At 37.2% G+C, this 25702-nt stretch overlaps 1 protein-coding gene across 2 annotated transcripts in view; it reads right to left on the bottom strand.

The window, feature by feature from the left end:
- CTDP1 (CTD phosphatase subunit 1) overlaps nt 1–25702 on the bottom strand; it is a 102343-nt gene that overhangs the window by 53628 nt on the left and 23013 nt on the right. For both annotated transcript variants that reach the window (XM_032101858.1, XM_032101869.1), the window contains exons 6-11: nt 23206–23296; nt 21957–22123; nt 19307–20392; nt 11946–12087; nt 9440–9670; nt 3213–3375 (exon numbers count right to left, since the gene is read on the bottom strand). In XM_032101858.1, coding sequence (XP_031957749.1) covers nt 3213–3375; nt 9440–9670; nt 11946–12087; nt 19307–20392; nt 21957–22123; nt 23206–23296 — 1880 coding nt within the window. The remainder of the gene's footprint in view (nt 1–3212; nt 3376–9439; nt 9671–11945; nt 12088–19306; nt 20393–21956; nt 22124–23205; nt 23297–25702) is intronic.

The following is a 25702-nucleotide window of genomic DNA, read 5'->3' as shown; positions in this document are numbered from 1 at the left end:
AATGGAACAGTCAAACAGCTACAGCTTTTTTACTAGTACAAGTGACAAACACACTTTTAAATAGGTTAAGGAAGGAAAGGGATTTAGTCTGGGAATAGGTCATAATTAAATTATCTTTATCAGCTTTCATTTTGATTCTTCTAACAAAACTCTCTCATATATAAACGACATGCAAATTCTGTATTGCCAGGGGCTGTGTAGCCTCTCACAGATTTTTGCAAAGAAAAAGCAACATTTTCTTTAGATGTTAACTGCCAAGTTATTTATTGCTACTTATACCCATAGAAACAGTATATATGAATGCTTGCATTTCCTATTTAATTTCATTGAAAAAAAATCCCAGTGCCTAAAGCTAAAAGACTCCTTTTGATCTTACCTGATTTTGTGAGAGAATTCGGTAGAAATACTGAGGATTTAAAGCAGTTTTGAAGCGTTAAATGCAGTGCTGCCTTCACTCTCATTCCCAGCTCTACCCATCTTCTGCCTGCTCCTGGCACTAGCACTCATGCAGCAGCAATGGTGGGTTATTTCAGGAAGCTGGAAATGATGAAGATTAACCTGGAAATGGATCTTTTCTGTCCCAACCAGCTCCCTGAGCTGGCTTGGCATAGGGTCCTATGATTACCAACAGTGGCTTGGGACAGGGACACAGCAGTTGAGCCTGGCATGGCTTACACTGCAGCAAAGCCCCGCTGGAACTTGCTTTTCCTCTCCTTGGAACACATACTCCTAACTCAAACAGCCTCAGTATGAGCACCCAAGTTGTGGAGCAAGAAGTGACTGCTGTGACCGGAACAGACTCCCTTGCTCTGCCCAGGCAGTCTGCAGTCAGCTGTAGTTCTTGTGCCTGCCATAGCCACTTGAACGGATACCAATGAAGCAAAAGTAGAAATTTCACATATCTTAGTGACAATCTGATTCCAGAAAGGTTCTTACCCTTTAACATGTTTTGATAAAGAATGAGGTGGGGGCAAACACCTTTCTCTGGAAGTTAAACCAGTCACAGTGTGACCAAAATGAACTGAGTCCCAACAAGCAAGGCTTATCAAGCTTATTTTCACTTTATTTGATAATGTTCCTGACAGCAGACTCTCTTGTGTACACTCCACGAAACTTTTATATTTTATAGAGTATGTTATCACACATCATCTCTGTTTCCTAAGTGTACTCCCATATAAGGCCATAAAATCCTGCTTTATTATTTGTGTTACATTCCTTCTACATGAACACAACACCTTTACTAAGGTGATGCTAGCAGTCCCAAGTTTTCTTTGCCTCTCTTTTACCGTCAGCTCCCAGGAGACAATGACCTGCTGGGACTACCACATCCAGTTCAAACTCCCTGACATATATCCTGTGTGCACCCTTCCTCCATGTCTCAACCCTAGTATTTGATCCTTGATAAAATCACATGGGGAAGCTAAAATACCAAGAAAATCCCACCCTGCTTCTGCACCAAACAAGCCCCAAACATACCCCCCCTACTGGTTCAGCTGCCCAAGGAACAGAGACTGGTGGAAGGGAAAACTTTTGGCAGCAACTGTAACCTCAAATCATACTCCTGGAACCAAAGCTAAGTCAACTATGAAAAAAAAAGAGTCACTGGAATTTGGGCTTCATTTGTTCTGAAGTTCACATAGTCTAGTTTCCAAGCACAATATGCTGCTTCAGCAAAAGCATAATTTAAAAACAAATAACTGTAAATTAAGATGTTTATATTTGTAGGAGAAGTAGAAAAGCTTTAATTTCTTTAGTCATAAATGTAGCAGCAGAGAGCGATCAATCACTAAATGAACGGTGCCAAAAGATTCAGACTTTTTAGAAGGTTTCCAAACAGTATCTTTAAAAACAGAACAATAAATACTTTATGCAGTGAGTCTGAATAACATGCACACTTCATTTTGACTCAGTGCACACATTGCATCAACAATTCATTAATATTTTTCAAAAGCCACATGATTAGAAAAAATGTTAGTACATAAAATCAGAAAGGCAACCCATAATACCAATTGTCTTTAAGTATCACTGATGATACAGATGGAAGGCACAGATGGATTCAGGGACTGGTATCATGACAAGAAGAAATACTATTTCTGGTAAAGTTTGAGATCAAATGGGCAAAACACTTCAGAACAAAAAGCAAAAGAAATCAAAAGTTGTCAACTCCAAGAGCTACCAGGTAAAGTTAAAAGCCTGAAGTCACCTGAAATTCAAAGGAGGTCATCACAGCAGTTGAAAGTTATCGGACATTTCCCTAGAATACCAGTTTAAAGTTCTTCCAAAAGCCCATCTCGAATTTACCCTGTACTGTATATATAAAATCTTTCTTTTGTTGGTGAAAGATGCAGTTCCTTTCTCACACTTTTATTACATTTCCTGAAGATAACTCAAAGCCTGTTACAGCTAGAACCTTGGAATGAGTTTAATCACAAGAACATGGCAAGTTATATGTTCCTGTCCCCACCGCAGTGAACTATGTAAGCTTGAAGATGCATTCAAGCTCCAGGGTCAATAGATTTTATAGTGAAGTCACAGAGGATAAATTCATGAAAACATGGTGCAGTGATAGGTAATTTTCTTCTATGAATCATTTAATATTATGTAAGCTGGTGGCTCATTTGAAAAAAGCGCATAGAACTATAAACAAAAAGTGAGCAGCTAGAGGTTCACAATGAATTGCAATAATGTGCTTTTGCATGAAAGATGTGCAGTTCTCTCTGCAACAGAAAGTTCCCTTCATCTGTAAAACAATTATAGTTATGACTTAACAACACTGCAATTACATGTCTATGGATAATGAGGCTCTATGCTCTAGTCTGTCTCCCTGATCTTCCATACAGCTTGTGCCTTTTACATCTGCAGACCTCTCTTCTCCCATCCCACCACTGACTTTTGTCCAGATTATTTTGAGATTTACTGTAAAAAAACCCCAGAGCAAAACTTCTCTGAAGTGACACGTGGCAAAGCTATCCACAGAGCAACTCCGATAACACGTTAAACGTGAACAGCCTATATTTCTACTTTAAAGGTCTACTTACATACCTGTTCTGCTTTGCAGAACAGAACTCCATTTTAGCCTGAACCACACTTTTGTCTGCTGGGGCTTTTATTTAAAGTTACTGTAGTGGCATACAAGGTCAGTTCATACACATGCATAATTTAACAGAAGTTAAAACTTATGTTAGAAATCTGTCAGAATCAGTTATGCTCACCTCTTTATCCATACTCTCTAAATCCTCTTTACATAGAGTGTACAGGGGCATTGTTTCAGACATACTTGGCTGGCGTTTCCTCTTAGATGGACCAGGCTGCTCTTCATTTTCACTTACTGGTAGGTCTTCCTCAAACATCTGCTGTTGATGTGGCTGAACAACTCTGAAAAAATTCAGGGGTCTCACATAAGAAATATTTACTTGATTCAGAGCTACAAATAAAACCCTATAAACAATTTATGAGTGCCCCATATCTACGACTTCGCTTAATAAAACTCTGTGTTCATCAACAGGTTGGTCAAGTCTCCCGATTAATGCTTTTATTTTTAGTCTGACAGCTTAAGTTTTTATTCTACCTTTGACAAGGAACTCACTCTCTTGCCTTTGCACTGTTCTTTTAAGTAACCATCAAACCTTTCTTGTTGCCAGGAGCTTCAGTAGTTGTAGAAGTGTTGCTTTTAAAACACATTAATGTTCCTGCACAAATGGAGTTTCTCCATCACTTGACACATTTATCATTCTGAAAGCAATGCCTACGTTCTAATGCATTTTTCCTGATCTATGCTAGGCTTTTAATTTTGAGTCTCTAAGCATACCCTTCTATTTCTTAACCTTACAGACAAGAGTTCTGCATGTAGAAAGTGCACCTCTGCAGTGTCAACCTTTAGACATTTCCCACACGCTAAGCCTGGACAAGATGCAAACCAGGCAATATTTCTTTTAGGCTAGTCTATTGAAATATGACAGCTTTTTCTTTTAGTCTGTATTCTATCACATTGTTAATTGCTGTACTTAATTCAAACATGCAGGTACAAAAAAGATTATCAAATTATTCATTAAAATGATAAAATAATCATAGCTTCATGGGAATTGCTTTATGATAGTAATAAAAAGATAGACTACACGTAGAACAACAGCAGGAGACTTCTACCTTCCTTGGGTAAATTTTTCTGTGACTATTACTTAAGTACTAAAGACTTGTAGAAGCTAAAATTACTATACAATACAGATTAGCTACAAGTACTGGTCTTAGTACTTAGCCTCCTGGAACAAATTATAGCGGCCTAGCACCACCCAGAATCCAGTTCAAAAGTCATAAAGCTCATGAGTCACAAATTATTTATGTTACCATAAGACTGCATTTGGAGAATGACTACCACAACCAGGTATAAAAGTGACTGTATTTGAAATCACAAGCAGTTTCAAGCTGCATCTACTAGGTGAGAGACCATCAACCTGTTTCTGAGGGTGACCGTGACTGAAAAAGGGTACAGTGTAGTCTCTGCTCAGCAGAGTTTCTATGCAGAATGGCTAATTTTCATCAAGCCGGGATTTACAAGAAACAGCTTTAGACCAAGAGTCCCCCACAAAAAAACGCCACTAATAACTTATGCAAATTCAGTCAGTCATAGGTAAGGTCCTACAAAATTGTTTCTCCTTTTGTGACCTTGATAACTTCTTAAGAAGGTTATCTAAATATCAAGGGTTTTTTTACCTCAGTACTTAAAATTCCAGAATGTATGAAATCTGAAAGCCACACAAACCTGTCAATTTTGCTCATTTTGAGAGCTCTTATTTCCCAAATACACACTTCTCTTCTCAGATCCCATTGATATGTGCAGGAAATTTGCATTCTTCTTTTGAATGGGAGGCAGTGAAGGAAAAGAGCCAAGGCATTGCCATGCTACCCAGATCTGCACTATCTGCTGCAGAAGACCCCCATCAGCACAGCACAACTCAGCAGCACAGCAGACACATGCCCCTTTGTGGTCTCTTATTTCTGTATAGCGGAATTTCTTGTGAAGCTAAAACAATTTGGATGCTGTGGAAATGAACTAATCAAACTATTTTTTTGCTAGAGTTTCTCACCACTGCTAAGTTTTTGAGTTGGGTGATTTTTTCTCCCCTCTACTACATTTTCTATTTTAAAGACCACACTATTTTCTTTTGCTATTAAATTCTCTCGAAAAGTAATTTTCATAGATAGATGATGAAAATAATACAGAATTCCACTATATTCTCCAAAAAGTTCTTTTAAATTATGATTTCCATGCCTTTTTAATAGGTAACCTAGGCAGGAAAAGCAGTGATGCCATTTACATTCTTAGCAAAACAGAGAATGGCAAAAAAGAAGCCATAGACATCACATACAACTTTAATAGACACAACTCTATTAAAAATATGACAATCTTGACCATTCCAAGAATTACAGAGAAGTTATATGTAGCAGGGCAGCCAAGCAGATTTTCTTAAGACTAGAAATAAATCAAGCATATTTTTAAAGAACACATTATCATATGGTTGACGAGAACGTCTCCTTTTGCACAAGAGAGTGTGAGATCATACTTGACTACATTACATACAAATATTAACTGTAAAATAACTGTATTAATAGCTTCTAAAGGCTTCTGCTTTTCCCAGTATTTTCCCACTGCTACTAGATAAGAAACACTGGGCCTTCCCATGAAACATTCCAAAAGCAATGTGAAACAAAGTCTTTAAGGTTTGTAAGACATTTTTATTTTGTTAAAAATATTTTTTAGGCTTTTACATTTTCAGCTGCTTGTAAAGTTCAGTAAAAATTAAAGACATAAAAAGGCAGGAATTTGCATTTATTTCTAATCAAATGAGATTCATGAGTACTTCTTAAAAAATAACACCATATTCAACCCTGCAGAGGTTGGTTGGTGCTTGCCAGTCTTACATGCACAAGGACATATATGTGCAGAGTGGATTCACCATTTGTGCAGGTAACAAGCACTTTCCTTGATACAACATCAGGGTAAAAGCTAAAATAACATTATCATCATGAAAGTGTTAAAAATACTAAAATTTCAGTCACATGTTCAATTTGGCACTTCATATTTTTGCTATCATAACAAGATTGATAACATTAAGTAGGAAATGTTGTAAGTTAAAGTAATTTATTCAAATCTTCAAGTATGGCTTCAGCCACCAACATCTTGACACACCTCTTCAAACCAAGCATTCGGTGCATCTTAGCATTATTTTAAACCAGGGTGCCACTTTTAACTTCTCACATGTAAACGACACCCATATTTTAAGCCTTGCCTCATCTGTTAGTGTATTACTAGTGTTCACTAAAATGTAACTTGCAGTATAACTTTTTTCTTTATTCTAGTCCAAGCTGTCATTAGCTTTTGCATTAGTTTGAACAACACTACATTACACATCTCATGACCCGTTACAACTTTAGTGTTTACTGCAATGTTTGTAGAATATTGCTTCTGTATGAAATGCAAATTGTTGAAATACATAAGGCATGTCAAAGCTCTGAAAAGCAGGTTATTTTTAGAGAGGAATCCCTCCTGTTCTCAGACAGAGAAGAGCTGCTGGCCACCAGCAGCCCCTGAGCAGCATTGCATTCCCTTCCCTTCTACTACAGCTGCAAACTTTTTGTCACCCTTCCACTTGGGCTGCAACAGCCATGACAAAAAAGAAGCTACTCAAGTCTCAGAGCTGAGCACAATAGCAAGACCTGTCACTTGAAATGTTGACTACATTAACTGAACCATCTGTAATTCACTGGTGACAGTTTCACTGCAAATTGCATGTACATATTTAAATTAATTATATCCTATTTTAAACTATGTTTCAAGTTGAATCCCAGAAATAAACCAAAAATGTTGAAATCCAACACAGTGAGAACTGAAACAGTTCTTATGAAATGGTATTCAGATAACTTGAAGCCCTTTGCAATTACCAGCCCTGCAAGGAAGAGGTTCACTCAAGCACAAGGACACCTATTCTTAGACTAAGAGACCAAGAACCATTGCTATGCCATGTGCAGCTACCACGTCCCCAAGGGCTTCCACTCACAGCAGTCCAATTCTGTTTCCCACTATCTGAAATGCAGAATCAGATGAAGATTTGAGAAACTATCAAAGAGGATTATTGGAGGCTTCGACTACACCCACCCACAACAGAAGCAGCTGTGAGTGCCAACAACTTTGACTCTGCTTAAATTCAATGGTTTAGTTACAAATATTCCCCTCTTTCTGTAGAATGTGAACAAGGGAGCACATTAAGTCTGTCAGGACACAAAATACATTGTCCTCTACCAGTAAACTGCTGCACTAATGTAGTTTTCTCTTAAGACAAGTATTATATCAAATTTTAAAGTGGATGTGAAGCTTTATAAAAAAGTTATCACTGATGTATGCATTAAGACAAAGCATACACTACTGCCTCAGCTTTTCTTCATTCAAGAAGACATAGCAAAGCTGTTTCTATTTGGCTTTTTGTTACTTGTTCACAGCCTTCCTGCTCTGCCTGCACTGTGGTATTTAAACATTGCCTTGATTTTCTCTTAGACTTTGCCAAAACACTCCTCAGGATCTCAACAGAAGAAGGTAGAACTGCTCTGGGGAATAGAAATGTGCCCCAATTAAGAGATTAGCACTTACAGGTCACCAACTTCACTGCTAGAACCAAATCAACAGGAAATGAGAATGAAAACAATTTTTCTCAGCGTAAGACCTTATGCTCATCTCTTTTCTTACAGCTGCTTAGTTGTGGGGTGAAGTTGCAGCACGGAGTAATTGCATTCACAGTTTTAGATGAAAACATCTCAATTCTGAGCACTGACAGTCACAAAAAAAACCACTGAAGTGAAATAAAAGGAGTAGAAAGGAGACACAGCCTCACTCTACCCTCAAAACCTGTCTGAAGCTCTATGAAACTCAGAGGACAGTTAAAGTACATTTCTCTCCTTTTCAATAAGATACTCAAGAAGCACCTCAGCATTTAGGAAAAATAGGCTTAGGTGTGGACAAACTCTTCATCAAGTTGTTGACAAAGGTAGGGAAACCATTAAAACCTATTCTTTTGAAAGCATCCAATGATGCATTAATATCAACATAACCCATCACACTGAAGCATCTTACAAATGTTGTGACAATTACATACAGGTACAACTTTCCCAGCTTTATTTCTAGAAAAATTCCTTTCCACAGTAACTGACCAAAAAACCCAAAAGCTTTTCAGCTCCTCTCTAGATACACGCTGTGCCTTGATTATATAAAGTTTCTAACGCTCATTTACCACGTCACAGTAAACTAAAACAGACTTTAAAAGACACAGTTAAGAAGGAACTGAAAACAGGACATCTTCACGAACAAGAGAAACTCAAAAAACCTGTGCTGACAGCAACAGGAAAGCTGAAATAAGAAAAAGGCTACAAATAGATAATAACTGAAAAAAACCAGGTTGAAATATTTAACAACATGAAGATAGAGTGGAAACATAATAAGCTACACTACTATCCTAAATCTTTACAAGTGATAACACTGCTGAAGTGGCAGGGAAGGAAGAAGAAAGGTAGAAAACTGTGTGCATTTTTAGGTGTGATTTACATTTTTTAAAAACTGAATTGCTTTGTAATAACTGCTATACTCTGATCACATTGTACAAGGGAATGCTGATCACACTTCACAAAGAAAAGCTTTGACTTTAACTGGATACTTCTTTACCACTGGAATCAACAAGCCTTCCAGAAAGTCAGATCTTTTATTTAGATAACTGGGGATGAATTCTAGATATTTTACGCATCCTAACGAGACAAGGGGTGTTTTTGCAGCTTTACACGAATTTTGATGAAGTCCAGATGCTAACCTTTGTACTTCCAAGAGTAGTCTGTCTCTTCCTCCTCCTGAATTATTGTCTTGACTTAATGATCTAAGAATTAGTAACAAGCACTCAGCCATATGGCCTTATTTCACAATGCTCAGTCAGCTACACACCTCTTCCATCACTTCTGATATGCCTCAAAAACAAAGTTAATGCCCCATTTGAAGGAATTAGGTGAAGAGGAAAATTTTATATACAAGAGCCAAATGCTATCAGGTATATTTCATAAACAAAAAACAATCCAGTATTCTAAGACCTACTAAGAAACATCAAGCTGCCTCACTTCAGAGATCAGTCAGAGTAACATTCTTTAGAATACACAAAAACTACACGCTGAATTTCTTTGGTTTGAGGTTTCCAGTTGCACTTCGGTGAGGCACAAAAAGCATCTGGAATCATAGCATCCTGTCTTCACTTCAGCTGATTATTCACTTGCGCTCATTTCCTTTTTTTAGAAAGCAAACAACATAAGTAAAGCAAAAATGACAATTTGATCAAATGAAGGGATAATGACAGTAAGATTTACTACAGAATCTAAAAACGTAGATAAATGTGACTCTTAGCTATGCTTTAGGTACCTGAAGGATGAGTGTTCACCGTGGACTGGCAAGGTGATGGGAGGAGCTGGAGACTGGATGTACATTGACTGCCCAGACGTCTGTGTGCCTTTCCTGATCAGCTTTCCAGTGTTAGGATCATAAAGTCGAACTTCAGGACCAGGTTGAGACTTCGGATGGATGGGTGTTGGATGAAACAGAGCTGTCTGAAATGTGCTGGGTGTATCAGGAAATGTGGCAGGGCTATTTTCTCTGTTAGACGAAGTTCAGAAAAAAATTGCATTAGAAATTTAAATGAGCTATCTAACCAGAACGTAAAAAATGAGCATTCCATTTTTTTCTAAAGCAGAAAAGGGAGATGGCTTGGAAAATCTCTACAGAAACATTTCTTCACCTCATTAAAGTCTCACTGAATTTAAAAGAGAAAACTGCAAATACAAGATACCAACATATTTAAATTATTAAGATATGAATTAGTGTGCCTTAAAAATTGTCTAAACATATAAAGTTACTGAAATAGCTTTCAGGTAGTAACAGCAACCCAATTAGCATAGCATGATAATCTGCATATATGCAACAAAGAGAAAAGCAGGCTATTGTATCAATCTTTGTATTTGCTCTCCAAACTAGCTCTGAGAGAAAATAAACATGTAGTATTAATTTGCAAGTCATCCTAACTAATTTTTTAAAATACTAAGCTGCCTATGATCACCCTGCTGCATTTTAAAAACATAACTTCAGAAGTGTCAGCAGAAACATTCAGAGATTAGTCTGCAGGAATCACCATTATGGCATACTATCCAATTATGATGAAGAGCCACAAAAAAAAAAGGCAAGGAAATTAATTTTTAAAAATCATCAAATAAAACAGCATGTTTTGCTCCATGAAAGCTGTGTTATGCTAAAAAAAGATCCAATTAACTTGTTACAAATATTAGAAGTTTTTACCAGATGCTTTTATGGACGTTTCTGAAGCAGTCTTGTAGCAATAACATGGTAAACCAATTCCAAGTTTACCTACTCTTTTCTTGCTATCTTGAGTTCATTTTACATGCAAATATTTGCTCAGACTTCATCCCTCCCCTAGTGTATAAGTACTCTGGACCCATAACCATTATTTCAAGCAGCTTCATTAAGGAGAAAATCTTTTCCAAAGTTGCTGCACATACAGGATTAAAGTAAAAGTACTTGCATTAAGATAGATACCTTACTGACTGAAGCCTGGGTGGGGGTGCAGTATGAAGCTAAGATATATTGCATTTGAAACACAGAAGAAGGAAAAATTTTCATGTTTCAGTAAAATGGAAGAGTAAATTAGTAGAGGGAGGAAAACTAACATTCATCTAGACAAAAAACAACACTTACAAGCCACTGTCCAGGTTTCTACTACAAACTTTGCAGTGTCAGGTCTCTGAGACAAATTAAGCATCCCATGCAAATATTCCAAAGTTTGATTAAAAACCATCTGATAGTACTTTTTAAAGACTAAGTATTTTAGTCAAGCCATAAGCAGGCTACATGTCTTTTCCTAACTTATAGAGATCCCATGTCTCAACCTAGCGTCCCATTCGATAAATGCCCTCACTTCCACATGTTTCTTCTTTTGGTGTCTTCAAGGCCTTACACACACATGTTCTGCCCTCAAAGGACATCTTGCAAGTAGAAAGTAGATCGCTAGCATTGCCAATCACACCAGTATCAGTTTAATACAGAAACCCCAATATGCCGGGCTCCTTCCTGTCTAGACATGGAAGAGAAGATCCTCTCTTAGGCTTGCAAGATGTCAAACAAGTAAGTCAAGAAGCAGAAGCTGGCTTGACAGTACCTTGTCATGAGTTACTTTAGCCATGCCACTATCCTGAAGGGGACTGTTTCTGATAGCCCTCTGACTTCCTCTTTGCTAATAATGTTTTTGGCTGTCTCTTCTATTTACTGTCACCCTAGCGCACTAATTATTTTTTACCTTTTCTCTTTCAGCACTTTCTTATCATCCCGAAACCACCTCTCACTACTTCCTTTCTTCCCGTTTTTGCTCCTATCTTCATGCCATCCAATTCTTCTTAGAATTTTCTATGGTATTTTCTGTTTCTCTTTCTCGTCACTACCAAATTTCACAAAAAAAAATGCCATACTTTACCAATTCTTCATGTAGTAGAAGAATGTGCATTTTTTGGTGGCATGAATGATCCTGCGCCTTGATGACACTCCCTATGTTAGCTTACAGATGAACTGAAAAAGGCAACTTCTCCAAATTAAAAGAGCTAACAACAGTAACTGCTAAAGGAAGAAATGTTACCACAAGTTTTCTCCTCACTGTGCTAGTTACTGAACTGTATCCTGATCCCTTGACAGTCTTCAATTTAAGCAGAAGAGAAATGGACAAAAATGGGGAGTTCTTTCATAAAATCCGTAAGAATTGCTATAAATAACTATTGTGAACTTGTCAGAAACCAATTTATTAACAAATCAGCATCACTGTATGAACAACCTATTTTCATGGCCCCTATTCCCTCAGGTTAGCACTTACCTGTGTGTTTTGATGTAGTCATCCTTCAAGGGAAAGAGCTGCTCCTCAACCTTGTCCCAGCGCTCCAGGCAGCTCCACAGCCAATCAGGGTTCACAACGTGGAGGTCCTTGCAGTCCTGAGCTTGCCGAACTTTTTCTGTGCCTATTACAGAGTCAAACATAACATAACAGTGTTCCCAGAAACACAGAAGATAAACCAGTGTGTAGTTAAAACTAAGAACATTTTGTGACCAATTGTACAGGGAAAAAAACGCAACACTCCTCCCCAACCCAACAAAACAGTCACAACTAATAAAAGTGAGAATCTAAGTAAGATGCAGTACCTCAGCCTCAAGCTGGATGAACGTAACTTTCTGAAGAACTGGCACCATGGAAGTAGTCCACTAAGATTTATACAGAAAATCCCTGCATCTTCTCTGCGTGTTCGCCCAACAAACAATACAACTTTTGTATTATATCTCCTTCACTGATATTTGTTAGCAGTCTAACAAGAAGCAGCTTTTCAATGCTGTTGAAGCCTGGCTAACTTATCATACCAGCTTTTTTACACATGGTCCCCTGCTCATACAGCGTGCTACCTTTTAACAGGCTGTCACCCACTCAACCTCCATCTGCCAGAAGTGGAGGCAGAGCAGACAGAAGTCCTTTGTGCCAAAACAGGAACAAAGAATGTGAAGTTAAACATGGAAGGCTAGCATGCAGTCCAGGTGAAACTAACAACAGTGCAGCTTGCAAGAGGTGAACTCAAATTCTGCTCTCTGGGGATGCCAGAACAAGAGAGAAACTCAGTAAAGTTGCTATAAATCTACCAAAAAGCACAAAAATCAGTGCTGTAGTTTAATCCCAGCCGCTCGTTGACTCCTCCAACCAACTCTCTCCAACCAGTGGGATGGGGAGGAGAATCAGGGAAAAAACATTAATCCTAGTGAGTTAACAACAACTAATGAAACAAAGTAAAATATAATAATACTAATAATATGCGCCCTTGTCTGTTTTCACACATGTGAAAACAATGAAGCCCCCAGAAAAAAAAAAATTAAAAAATCAAGTTTCTGAACAAATCTGACAAGGAATCAAGAATGGTAAATTAATTTGACATTTTCATCACAATTCCCTGGAGTTTCATCTTCATCACTGTCATTTAACAACATGATTTTTTACCTGTTTCAATTAAGATGAGTATCTTGAAGTACCCATATTTCTTCACATAATTTGAAGATGAGACAAAGCAGCTAATCTCAAATACTTAATGCACTTTGTACAACTTGAACTACAATCCACTGGGATAGACAGATGAACTGAAATGCACTTGAGGATTGACCTAACTAGTTGGTTAGACGGCTCAGTTTAAGACATCTGTAAATTTAAAAGACTAAATAAACAGAAAGGGCAGGAGATAACTGCCCTTTACCAAACTGCTGAAAGCTTCTGTTTCCCTACCTTTCATCCCCCAAATCCAATGGAATACAGTAGGGCTACATTTTTCTCTAGATACACATGCTTTTTCTTCAATTTAGATTAAAAGAAAAAACAATGTTGTGTGCACAAATATATTTCTTCTTTTTTCAGCTGTAAATGCAAGCAATTGCACAGTTCAGGATGTAAGAGCTGTACATACAAAGCTTTACTCCACACTAGTATCATTGCAAAAAAAAAAAAAGTTAATTTAACAACCCAAGATAAACACAAACACAAAAAAAAGTATTTCAAGATACAGCCCTGTCCAAACCTCTAATGATCTGGACATGTAATATTTTAATTTTTGCCATGAAATAAAAAATAAAACCACTGTCCAACAAAGATTTAGTGAAAACAATTTTAGAACTGCAACTGTTAAACCCAGCACACCTTTGCAGTTCAAGAGGTTTTAACATAAAACCCTAATGAGAGAGGTCAATGCACTCCCTGAAATCATACATGCCCTGATTTAAGAAATCTGTTTTCCAATTAATTATCAGTTACAAAAGCAACTGAGAGAAATTTCATACAACAGTTGCTGGAAATGAGCCAGTTTACAGTGCCAGAAGGAGCTTTGACTAGAGGTATTATTAATATTTAATTAACCTCAGTAGGAATTGTAGAAATACCTGCAGTTAGAAACAGTTATGTATAAAGCTGTATTTAATTTCTACACAGGGTATATTTCAGAGGAAATAAAGCAAAGGTTCTGAAGGAGAATCAATTTAAGAGATCTGGGAGAAAAAGGATTGAAGAAGTTAAAGACTTGGCTTGGACATTACTTTCTTTTGAGAATAAGGGAGAAAAGCAATGATGACATAAGAAGGACAGGTAAGAAGACAGCTGTTATAAAGAGGATGCTAAAATCAGGTTCATAACCATAGGAGTTTCAAGGCAAAAAAAAAAGCAACAAGAGCAAGAAGTCTCGTAGAAGTTTAGATACCTGTGCCTGGTATTAGATAATGAATCAAATATCAGACAGCTGGCAATACTGTCCTGCACATAACAGCTCTGGAGCTGACTGAATGCAATATACACTAGCACACACAACAGTTAACCAGAGCTGGTGATGTGGTTGGACAGATGGGACTATGCTGCTCCTTTTGGACTTCATCAGGGGAAACCTGGACAAAACCATAAAACTGCACCATCACCTCATGTTACATCTGTGAAATTACATGAGAAGATGGCTTCCTCCAACTGTTTTCAAACTCATGTTTCTGCACCGATGTCAGGTGTTTCATCTTGATGCCCCTTCCTCCTCACCCCCACATTCTGCATCCACATACGTCTGATTGTTTTATAGTGGATGTATGCTGAGGAGCTATGTAAATTTTTCTTCTAGTCAACAGGGTTATAACAGAAAACTTAAACATGGAAGCCAAAATGGCACGATTTTGTATGAAGTTGCTACTGGAACTAGGTGGTCTTTACAGCCCAAATGTTCTAGGATTCTATGAAAGTTGGTGACACAAACCCACCTCCCAGGAGTCAAAAGTCTTACCTTTCTCACCTCCACAACATCCAAAGCTTCCTGCATCCTCCCCATTTCTAAAGTGCCTATTGCACACTCCAGCACACTGAAAGCTGCATGAGGGAACACAACTGTGTACTCTTGGGGAGTGCTTCCTATTTCTAGCTGACATATTGACAAATCAAGATTTCACATGTATGATGTACTTAAAGCAAGATTTGGTGAAACACCAAATTTAACCAGGAGAAGAAATAGCATTGTGATACTTAATGTGCTTGCCTTCTCCTCTCCCTTTCCCCACTGTAACTTCTCCTTTTCGAATTAGGCTTATTAAGACAGAACAGCAGAAAGATTTTAATCCAAGCAACAGTACTTCTGATGCAACTAAAAACATCTGAATTACCCAGCTGAGCTGAAAACCACTTAGAGAAAAACTGATTTTCCAGACTACTTTTTTGCATTATTGTCATCTAATCACCTTTCCTTACTTCAAATTCTAAAGTTGTTCCAAAAAGTTAAAAAGGCACAGAAGATTTTCCACATGAAGCAACTGGGGCCCAAATCCATCACATCTACTCTCTGATGGATACAGTCTGAAACAGATAATATCAGAAAATGTTATTTTCAAAGCCGAGGAAGGGGCTCATCAATTCTACTTCTGCACTTGTTGAAAACACTGCTCAACCGACTGTGGCCTCTGATTCATTCTCAGCCATGAGAAATTCTGTGTGTGTACTCAAGGCTGTGCCATGACTAACCAAAGCACACGACAGGAAGAGACCACCAGCGGCACTTGCAGAACTCTCTCCTGATTCCAACACACCAAAATCTACATACCCTTATGGTAGTTTGCAACCAGGCCGCCAGACATTGCTTGGAAAACCTGATCACTAGAAGTTTATTTCTCCTCAGATGGTCTTTACGTACAGATTTTGATTTACAATCAAATCCTGAAGCTCTTCTGCAAGAAGTCCAGCCTAAGACAAGTGATGGACGTGCTGTTCTGAGGCTATGCCTAAAGTTCAGGTTTAACTCTGCACTGTGCTTTAGCAACAAAAGCAAGAGGCTTATCTGGTCAGTGGCCAAGTTTAGAGCAACGCTTAACTGGATTTTTTTTTAAAGACACAGCCCTTGAACATATTTTTCAAGAAAAAATGCTGTTGACACATCACAGGTGTAGGAAATACCATGGACTCAAATATATTTTGAAAAATAAAAGAAAAATTCAGGGCCAAACCTGACGTATTTTTATTCCTACCACACTACAATAATTTTTGAGAGATATGAACAGCTTTATCCCCCAGAAAAAAACTCCATACAGAAATCAATTACAGTGTCTTTCATCTGTTCAGGAAGGAACATAACAAGGTTTATGAAATAGTGTGATAACTGCTTAGCCAAGTGTGTACACAGCTATAACAACTCATCCTACAGTGCAGTTTACTGATGCTTAAAGCAAACAGCAGATGTTTCAAAAACTGAAGCAAGATCTATGCAGCACATAGACAAGTGGAAAGGACTATGGGGTAGCCTTTTCTCAGTCACTCAGATTTATGAAAGCTGATTACATTATGCAAAAGTCCTGTATTTTCCAGTAATCCAGGCAGAAAATATTTTCTGTGCTATGTAATGAAAAAAGTTCTAATTTTTTACAAGAATAAAGAGTTATTTTATTTCAGAATTCAGAGTACCTGTGTCTACAGGGAAATAAGCTGCCTATCTGCAGAGACAGATACAAGTAGATATAAGAATAAAAGAAATTAAAATTATTTACTCTAATAAGCTGGGAAGAATGCTGTAAAAACAACCTAAAATGGTTTTCAGTAGTTGTTCATTTCAATGCACCAAGTTATGATGATGTCACTCTGCAGGGGAATCCCCATCACTTCAAGACCTAAGGGGTAACTATTTCACACTGACTTCTCCCATTTTACATCCTCTGCCAAATTCTTCCTTTGCCTTCAAAATGAGAAAGCTAATAGTAATTATTCCCCAAACACTGCTGCAGATTAAGTATATGCCATTCCTTACATCTCAGCTAATGCAAAGTAAACATACACATTTAGCTGCTTGTTAAGAGTCCCAAGTCCGCCACTGTTAGTAGTGTCACCCAGAAAGACTGAACTAACTTTTCACAAGCACATTATAAAAAGAAAAAAAGATAAATGTATAGATAACAACGTTGCCTGGTCTCACCTCATTGACTTCTGGAAAAAACTCAAGAAGGGACATGCTTCTGTTTCCCCTTTTCACCAGTAACTAGACATCAAGCAGGCTTCAGATGTTTGCCATGGGAGCCAGAGACACAATATTTGTATGGCTTACTGTCAGCAAGAGGCTTGTAAGAATTTGCTCTCTAACCATGCAAGAATCACTATGAAAATCACATTGACAGATGAATTATCACAAATCCAGCTGTGACAGAACAAAATTTATATCCTTAAAATCTCTGATTAAGAAGTTTTTCATGAAATTAGAACGATGCAGCATAACTACACCCATCTAACCAGAGGTGAGTATAATAGTCTCCAGTTGAAAAAAAACCAAAACCCCATCACAAAACCAGAACCAGTCAATCCACAAGGATCTTACAAAGAGTTATTGGAGAATATAGTTTTTCTCACTTGAAATCCCTCTATTTCATTGTCATTGCTACAGAAATAATTATTAAGTGATGATTAAAGATGACAACAGAATTGCCCATTAGGCAGAAATGATTGCAAATTTACCTCATCTAGAATTAGTGCAATATGCAATTTAATAAAAAAAAAAAAGTTAAAATAGTTTTTCATATTCAGATGTACTTTAGTGTATGATTCACTAAAAACGTGCAGGTGGCAAGTAATTTACCTATAAAAATAGAACACAAGGATGCATAGATGCATCTACATAAACACACAATCCTCAAACTGTACATTCCAAAAACAAACTAAAAAGTCTACTGTTTCTCATTATCATGTGATGTGTACCTTAATATGTTTCTCAACACTTTTAACTCCAGAGAAATGTGTATGTTTGGGAGGGTCTCATTTACATTCATCCTATCAATTTTACCCCATCACACAATAATAGTTGCATCTGATGTATAACTACATTCAGAAGTCATCTAGTTTAAGATAAATAAAGCAACTTTCAAATGAAGCATTTTAAGATTTGAAACTGGAAAAACATCTCATATTGACAGCTATTATGTCTCCAATGAAGTATGATTAACTTGCATAATTCCTTGCTGAAATAAGTATTATTATTCGCGAAGTTTTAAAACAGCTGTTCAGCAACTGTAGTAAAACAACAGAGTCCCAAACTAATGTATCCATTGATTTCAAAACTTTTTATCACATCTTCACAACCCAGAATCCCAGCTAATCTCAATGCATCTAAATCCATCTCCTGAGTTTTAGGCTGTTTTTACTACTAAAATGTCTATCTCCATTTATATAATATGCTTTTACTATTTAATTGCCTCTTGACATATGCCCTTTCTGCACTTAAGGTCATACACACTTTTACGGAAAGTACCCTCTCTTTAAAATACAAGCCAATGAAACCAAGCTGCTTCTTATGTACTAAAACATCACATGAATAGCAGTCAACAAAAAAATCCAATAGGTGGCAGATAATGTATTTCTTTGCTTATGACATCTAAGCATGTCCTAAAAGTACCTGTAAGTTTTAGATGCTTTAAAAGATGCAGTTTTGCTTTTGGATTTCATGCGTTTGATTATCAGATATTTAGATTCCATGTAATTTCAAAAGGCCAACAATGAGGGAATCAAGGCTCAGGGTGCACCCCAAAAAAAAGGGTGCTAGAAGCTAAAGCTGCTGACCTGTTAGGTCCTCTACAGCAGCTACCAATGGTACACTGCTATCCATAACAGCTATGAAAAAACAGGCAGCTTTGTCAAACACAAACCAGAAGTTACACTAAACTCTCTTACATCTCTTTTGACAAAAAAGTACAGGTTAAGCACAATGCAGTGACAGGGTATTAGCAGTCTTAAAATAATTTGAATTCCATACCAAGGGAAACTGAACCATGAGAAGTGAATGTGAGAAATGGAGAAAGAGAGCACTGCTATACCTTTATAGCAAGCCCACCATAAACTTTTCTTTGACACAAATATTAAGTTTCTATTCAACAACTTTGACTCTTTGAGTATTACTATCACCAATTCTTAACAAAAAACTGAGACATGACACGTTACATCAGAGGGTATTTAGTGGGTCCTACTTTAAAAGCCACATTTGAGTAAAAAGAATAGAAAAATCCTTTCAAAAAGGCTGCTAAATTGTTTTAGGAAGAATCTTTCCTTTGATTTCAATGCTAATCTCAGTTACATTAAAGTCTGTAGATTATACAAAAAAGAGCTCAAGGCATGAACTGTAACAGACTAAAAGCTGCTGGAGAATTCAAGTCTCAAATACCTACCTGTCCTTGCTGCAATGAGATGTGTTGCTTTATCAGGATCATCAGCACTCAGTACAAGATTCTTCACAATTTTAGCTCCAAGTGCTGTGGCATGATAGTGTTCCCGTGTCTTTTCAATAGGGAAGTTCGTTGGGTAAAGTCCGCTAAATATTATGGTTACATCTGCCAACACTTTACTTTTTAGTTCTGGTACTATTTTTCTGATGTCTGGAATTTCCTCAATCTCTTTTTTCAGGTATTTATCATACTTTGTGTAATAATCAGTGTGAACTCGCACAAGGATCTCCTCAAGGTATATTAAATGGTCGTCGTCATCTGTATCATCATCTTCCTCTTCCTCCTCCATGCTCTGGTCTAAGGACTCACCCATTGTAATTCCAGACTGTTCACTAATCTGAGATTCTGTTTCAGCTTCTTTCTTGTCTCCAGACCCATTTCCTAAATCACAAAGGCTTTCTTGTTCACTTTCCTCTTGTGCTTCAAGATCAATTTTGCCCTGGATATTTTCACTAGGTAAAGACTGTGTGTCCCCGGAATGGTTCACCAGACCATCCTTTTTATCACTCACATCAGTGCAACTCTCATGCTGCAAATTTTCATCCTGCAGAGACTGTTTGGATTTCTTCCAGCTTCTCTTTTCCTCATTCTCACTGTCCGATACAGAAGTGGATGACTTTTTGGTATCCAATCCATCGTCACTTTCACTGTCACTAGACAGTTCAAAGTCCAAGTCATTTGTTGTCTTCTCTTGCATTTGCTGCTTCTCTGTAACGGCTGAATCAACTTGTTCTGAAAGCATCTGAGATTCTTTTGTATTTGCCAAATCATCAGTGACCTCACTGTCCATTTTGTGATCAGTGCTATCACTTAAGGAGTCCTGGACATTAACTTTATCATGAGAGTTCACATCCCCATCAGATGTTTCACTGCTTACAGAAGTACTTCCATTTGCAGCGCAAGTGTCCTTTGCAGTTTTCTTGAGACCGTTACTGTGCTCTTCTACACCTATAACATTCTTTATTTCTTCAACATCTTTTGCTGAAATCACTGCTGTATCTAATGCTTCGGGTTTTGTAGAGTGGTTTGCTAAGACATGGGCAAGAAAGAAAACATATACGTATTTTCCCTTTTTTCTTTTTTTAAGGTTAATCAAAATTTAATTTTCTTTGACCTTAAACACAGAGTTTACATATGGACTTAGACTACATTATGCTAGGAAGTGACCACTAGGCTTTTCAAAGTTGTTAAAATCCTCTAACCTAACAAACATTACTTTTGTAAAAAAGTTAATTAAGCAGCTTCTTTTTTTTCTTTAAATCACAGGTCCTAAGTAATTATTTGTTAATTCTGCAAGCATTAAAGGATTTATCTTGTAGTCGAAGTTTTATGATTACATCTTAGGGAATGAAAATAAACAGGAGGGAGAAACAGGGGCAGAATTTGCTTTGTGAGATCCTAATCCAGAACTACAGTACAAGAACTTCATTTATAAACAGCTATGTCTTTCATATATAATATATATATTTCATATATAATTCTCATAACAAAATAACTGTACTTTAGTACTTGAAAAGATATACGTATTTTAGCAACACAAAGATGCCTTTCAAGCTCAATTTATGACTGATGGAATGCAAGTAAAAGGGTAATAGTCAAAAGCAGAAGAAATAGCTTTAGGATGTGTCTGCAGATGTCTGCAGAAGTAGAGAGACAATTAAAGAAACTGCAGACACCCAAAACCGGGCACACAAATGTTCACTGGGAACATTGTATGAGATCACGCTACTTTGCCTCCCTTTTGTGTGCATGTTCCTGCCCTGCAAGCAGCAGCAGGAGTCAACTGTAGAGGTCCCACATCACAGTGACCTGAATGAGGTTGATCATATTATTCCTATTTTTGTATTGGACACTTCTATTTCAACAAGGGAAAGAGAGCAATGTCAGAAGTATTAAATTAAAAAAAAACCTCAAAACCCTTGGCTAAACTGGAAAAAGCCCAGCAATTCTTTCTTATGACATTGGTAATTATTTGGGGGTAAAATGTATTGGAAACACAATCTAGTGATGTGTACTTTCTAAATCCATTATGTGTATTACACTGCTGAGCCTGTTGAACATAAGGTTCTTGCGTCAAATGCCAGAACACCGTGTTCAGTAGGTGCTAAAAATTCACACTAATTTTATTAGCACAGTTTAGACCGGGAGGCAAGCAGAGATCAACATTCATTTTCAGCAGTGTGTTGAGGCCGGAGTTTATTACCTATTCCTCCAAGTTCCAAGGGCAAGGAAGGGGACTGAAGAGGTGAAACTTACAGAGAAGAAAAAATCAGCATGTTTTACATGAGGATGTGAGGGAGAAACTGTTCCCCTCTACATATTCTTGAACAGTTTGGTGTATTGCCAAATCGGCTCTCAGCCACAACACTTACTAGGACTCCACTTCTGCACTGTTTGCTGCCAAAAGGAATGCTCTCAGTAAGAGCAGCCCAGTTTTACCAAGCTACTCACATTTGTGCTATCAACTTCAATAGTCTGGGATTGTCCATCTGAGCACAACTGCAATATTAGTAAGACCACCTCAATGACTTATATCAATCATGTTTGAAAAGTGGACAAAGTTATAAACGTGGTTTAAAAACAATCTAATTACCTTTCCTCTTCATTTGCATTTCTCTTGATCCAGGAGGTGCATTAATATCTCCTATCCCCTGAAAGTATACATACTTCTTCACAGTTATCAAATTGGGTGCAAACTTCCAAACATCCTCTCTATCATCAATGATGCAAACCATGGAATCTCCACACGGAAAGAGATCTCTAAGAGACAAAACAGTTGATAAATTAAGAAAATTAAATTTAGAAATTTATATAGCAATGAAAGCAATTTCTATTGATGCTCTGGTTTACTATGAGCATGATCTGCAGAACATGGAACTTACAAAAAGTCAGCAATATTAAAATTATGGAATTCAAAATACAAACTTTAAACAAATTGAAGTTAGTGAAAAATAGGAAACAGATCTTTTAAAATCTCTGTCCCAAAGGCTAGAAGCAGAAAACAAGGAACCTCTCCAAGAACAAATCACTTCAACATTTCAGTCTAGTTTTCACTGGTTTTTGACAACCAATAGCCCAAAATCAACTATCACAAGGTCAATACACGACCTATATATAAATAGGAAAAAGACACAAGAAGAGTTTTTAAAGAGTAGATTCACTCAATCCAAGATAAAGGAAACAGAAGTAACTAGTATCACCCATCGCCTAGGAGGAAGAGGAGGTAGAGTACTTAAGATGCATATAAAAAACAGAGCAAGAAAAGAAAAAAAGCTTCTCATTCACTACAGTCAGGTGTGGAGGGGCAATAATTTTTAGTATTTCATAAAGCTGGATTAAATGTATCTGTCTCAGAAAAAATCTTGGCTTTATACCCTGAAAAAGATCAGAACATGAATTCAAGGCTTTAGATGACCTAATTTCAAGAAACACTAGGAACAGAAGGTGCTTTTAGCACATTTGAAAGCCAGAATACTAGGTATTCAATTATGAATTAAACTCAAACTGAGAATTTTGGTTTAATTAAAAAAACCCACAACATACAAGTCATTATACAAGATCACAAGACAAAGTGGAAATATGGTTGTTATTACAAGAATAAGAGGTGTAAGTGAAAAGGGGACGCCACTGCATCACACTCTTACTGTTCTGCTACCACAGAACCCATTAAGTAGAGTAAATGCTGCAATGCCCAACACCTCAGTTTTACTGAGATGGTGTTGATATTTAAGAGGCAAAGAAGGATATAAACACATTAAGTGCAGAGGGAGTAATTTTTTTTTTAGCATATTTTCTCTGTTTCTTGTCCTATTTTGTACAATGCCTAAGACTCATATACATACCTAAGATTCCCAGTTTTAGAAAATGGATCAATACATTCATCCCTTGACAATATCCGATGGGAAAAAAGCTTCTTTTCAGGGTCCAAAAATCCTTTTGGAAGAAGAAATTAAAGAGTTAATGTTCAAGATGTTTGTTCCTTGTTTATGTTTTATATACTTCAGCTATTTTAATTTGTACAACAGCAGTTTAACTGACAATTTTAAGGCACGAGATCATGAGGGAGAAAGTACAGTGGATCAAGTATTTGTAGCTAATTCAGTGAGATTAATTTTAAAAACTGCATCTAATTTTCTTTCAAGATGGTAACAAAACTGAGTTTGTGACAGCCAAATAAATAAGGCTGAAAGAGATACAGCAGGTAACAGATACACAGTTTTTGCAACTTACATTTATCTCTCTATAGTTGGTTCTTTAAAGCTAAATGCTCTCCTTAGCTCATTATGCCTAGGGACTGCAGAGAAGTCTCACAAGAGTCGGCAATGTGCTGTAATACTTAAGCACAGTAGGAAGTTAAGGGACAGTTCCAGCCGGAGCTCTTGCATTTGTAGGTTTTAAGTTGTACTTCTAACAACTACTTCAATACATTTACACATAATGCATATATCCTGGGATTTCTAGAAATATTTAGGCCCAGTTGTAGTAACTTTCCTGACTGCACTCTTCAAACAAACAAACAAAAAAACCCCCAAAACCAAAACAGAAGCTGTGCTAGCTGATCCTAAAGCAAGATAAAGTGCCATTATTTAGGAAAATGGTGACTTGGGTGTACAAACACACATGCACATGCTTCTGAACCTAGTCTCAAATAATGACGTTCACCTTCATGAGCAGATCACAGCCACGTAATTGCTTAGAAAGAAACTGGCAAATTACATGCTAACCTGTATTTTTCATTTTACTGAATTTGTACTGAAGCTAGTATCAACTTCTCATTATTCTTATGAATAATACAAGGCAGTCAATACTTACTTGGGAACAGTCTTTTCAAGTTTTACTGTCTTTTATTTTAAATGGTGGCCATATTATAGCCAGAAACAGAGTTCAAAAGGACTACAGACTCTATGGACCAACTTCAATTTTCTTTCAAGGAGCTCAGATTTGCACAGAACATATGTTCAACTCCTTTTAACAGTCTAGCTCCCAAGAGTACCTTAAGCTGGGACTTCAAAAACAAAGTTTCAAAAAAAAAAAAAAAAAAAATCAGTCATCACTTCTGAAAGTTGATCCTGTATGTATTTAATATTAATGTGTAATTAGAATAACTTAAAACCCATAAAAGCAAGAAAATTCTGAGTTAAGGACAGAGGTTCAACCTTAACTCACCCGACTATGCTTAAGAATTGCTGCAAACTCGTAGAATCATCCCCTGTAGTGAGACCCTTGCAGTACCTAGGCATAATGAATTGAGAGAATTAGCTACAAAGATTTATTGCTGTACACACAGATACTTTGACAAACCACAAAAGCTGTGATACAAGTTGCTGTACTCCCCAACAAAATTCTCTTCTACTAATTGTCTGAGTAAACAGGAACTCTCTACACTGAATTAGACAGAAGTACACTGATTACATGGCAAAACTTCAACGAGGCACTCAGTTGCAATGTTGCTGAGCTAAAACTGTAAGAAAAACAAAGCTGAAATAAAAAAGTCCAAATGCAGAAAGCCTGGCTGCCAGGAATTAGAGATAAGGTAGCATTCCAAAGCTTCACAGTAATGTTTTATCTATAAAATAAAAACACACTGAGGATAGAGCTCATCAAAGATTCATCTGCAAAGATACAAGCCCACCTTAGGAGAGTCCCAAGCTAAGCTACCTGAGTAAACAACACAGAAAACAGCACTGGTCTCTTTTTAAGAAGTTCTTTCCAGGTCAAACTGGTTTCTTTTAGATGTTCCCTAGTCAACTAAATCAACATAACAAACAATTTGATGTTTTCACATATCAGGGAAAGGGCACATAACATTTCATTCATCATACATCATTTGTTTTCTTCAACACACCAGGCACCCACCAAAGCTGCTCTCTCACTCTTCTCTGCAGCTGGACAGGGAGAGAAAATATAACAAAGGGTTCATGTGTTGAGATAAGGAGCAGGAGGGACCAGGACAAACTGAGTTGACAAACTGAGCTTCCATTTAGTCTCATAAATCAGACACTGTGCTAGATATGCCCCCAAGTTTCATGAACAAACCGAAGACACTATCACTATCCTTTGCCACATTAGGAAAGACTATCCAGTAGACTCACCTAGCAGAGACTATTCCCCCAGTTGTTTGTTTCCCATTATCTCCAACTGGGTCTTTGTACACAGACTTACTAACCCATATTGCCTGCTCTTACACAGACTCTCTTAAAAAAGAAAGTTTGTAAATAAATAAAAGCTAAGTTAAAACCATCAGAAGATACAAAGTTGAAAACTAACTCATACTGGGGACTTCTCAAATCCCAGAGAAAGACTGAGTTAAATAGCAATTCCCAGGAGAAGTTACATAAC

This window comes from Corvus moneduloides, chromosome 1, assembly GCF_009650955.1.
Source record: "Corvus moneduloides isolate bCorMon1 chromosome 1, bCorMon1.pri, whole genome shotgun sequence".
NCBI lineage: Eukaryota > Metazoa > Chordata > Aves > Passeriformes > Corvidae > Corvus > Corvus moneduloides.
Note: the sequence above shows the minus strand (reverse complement) of the source record. Positions and strands in the feature narration are given on the sequence as shown.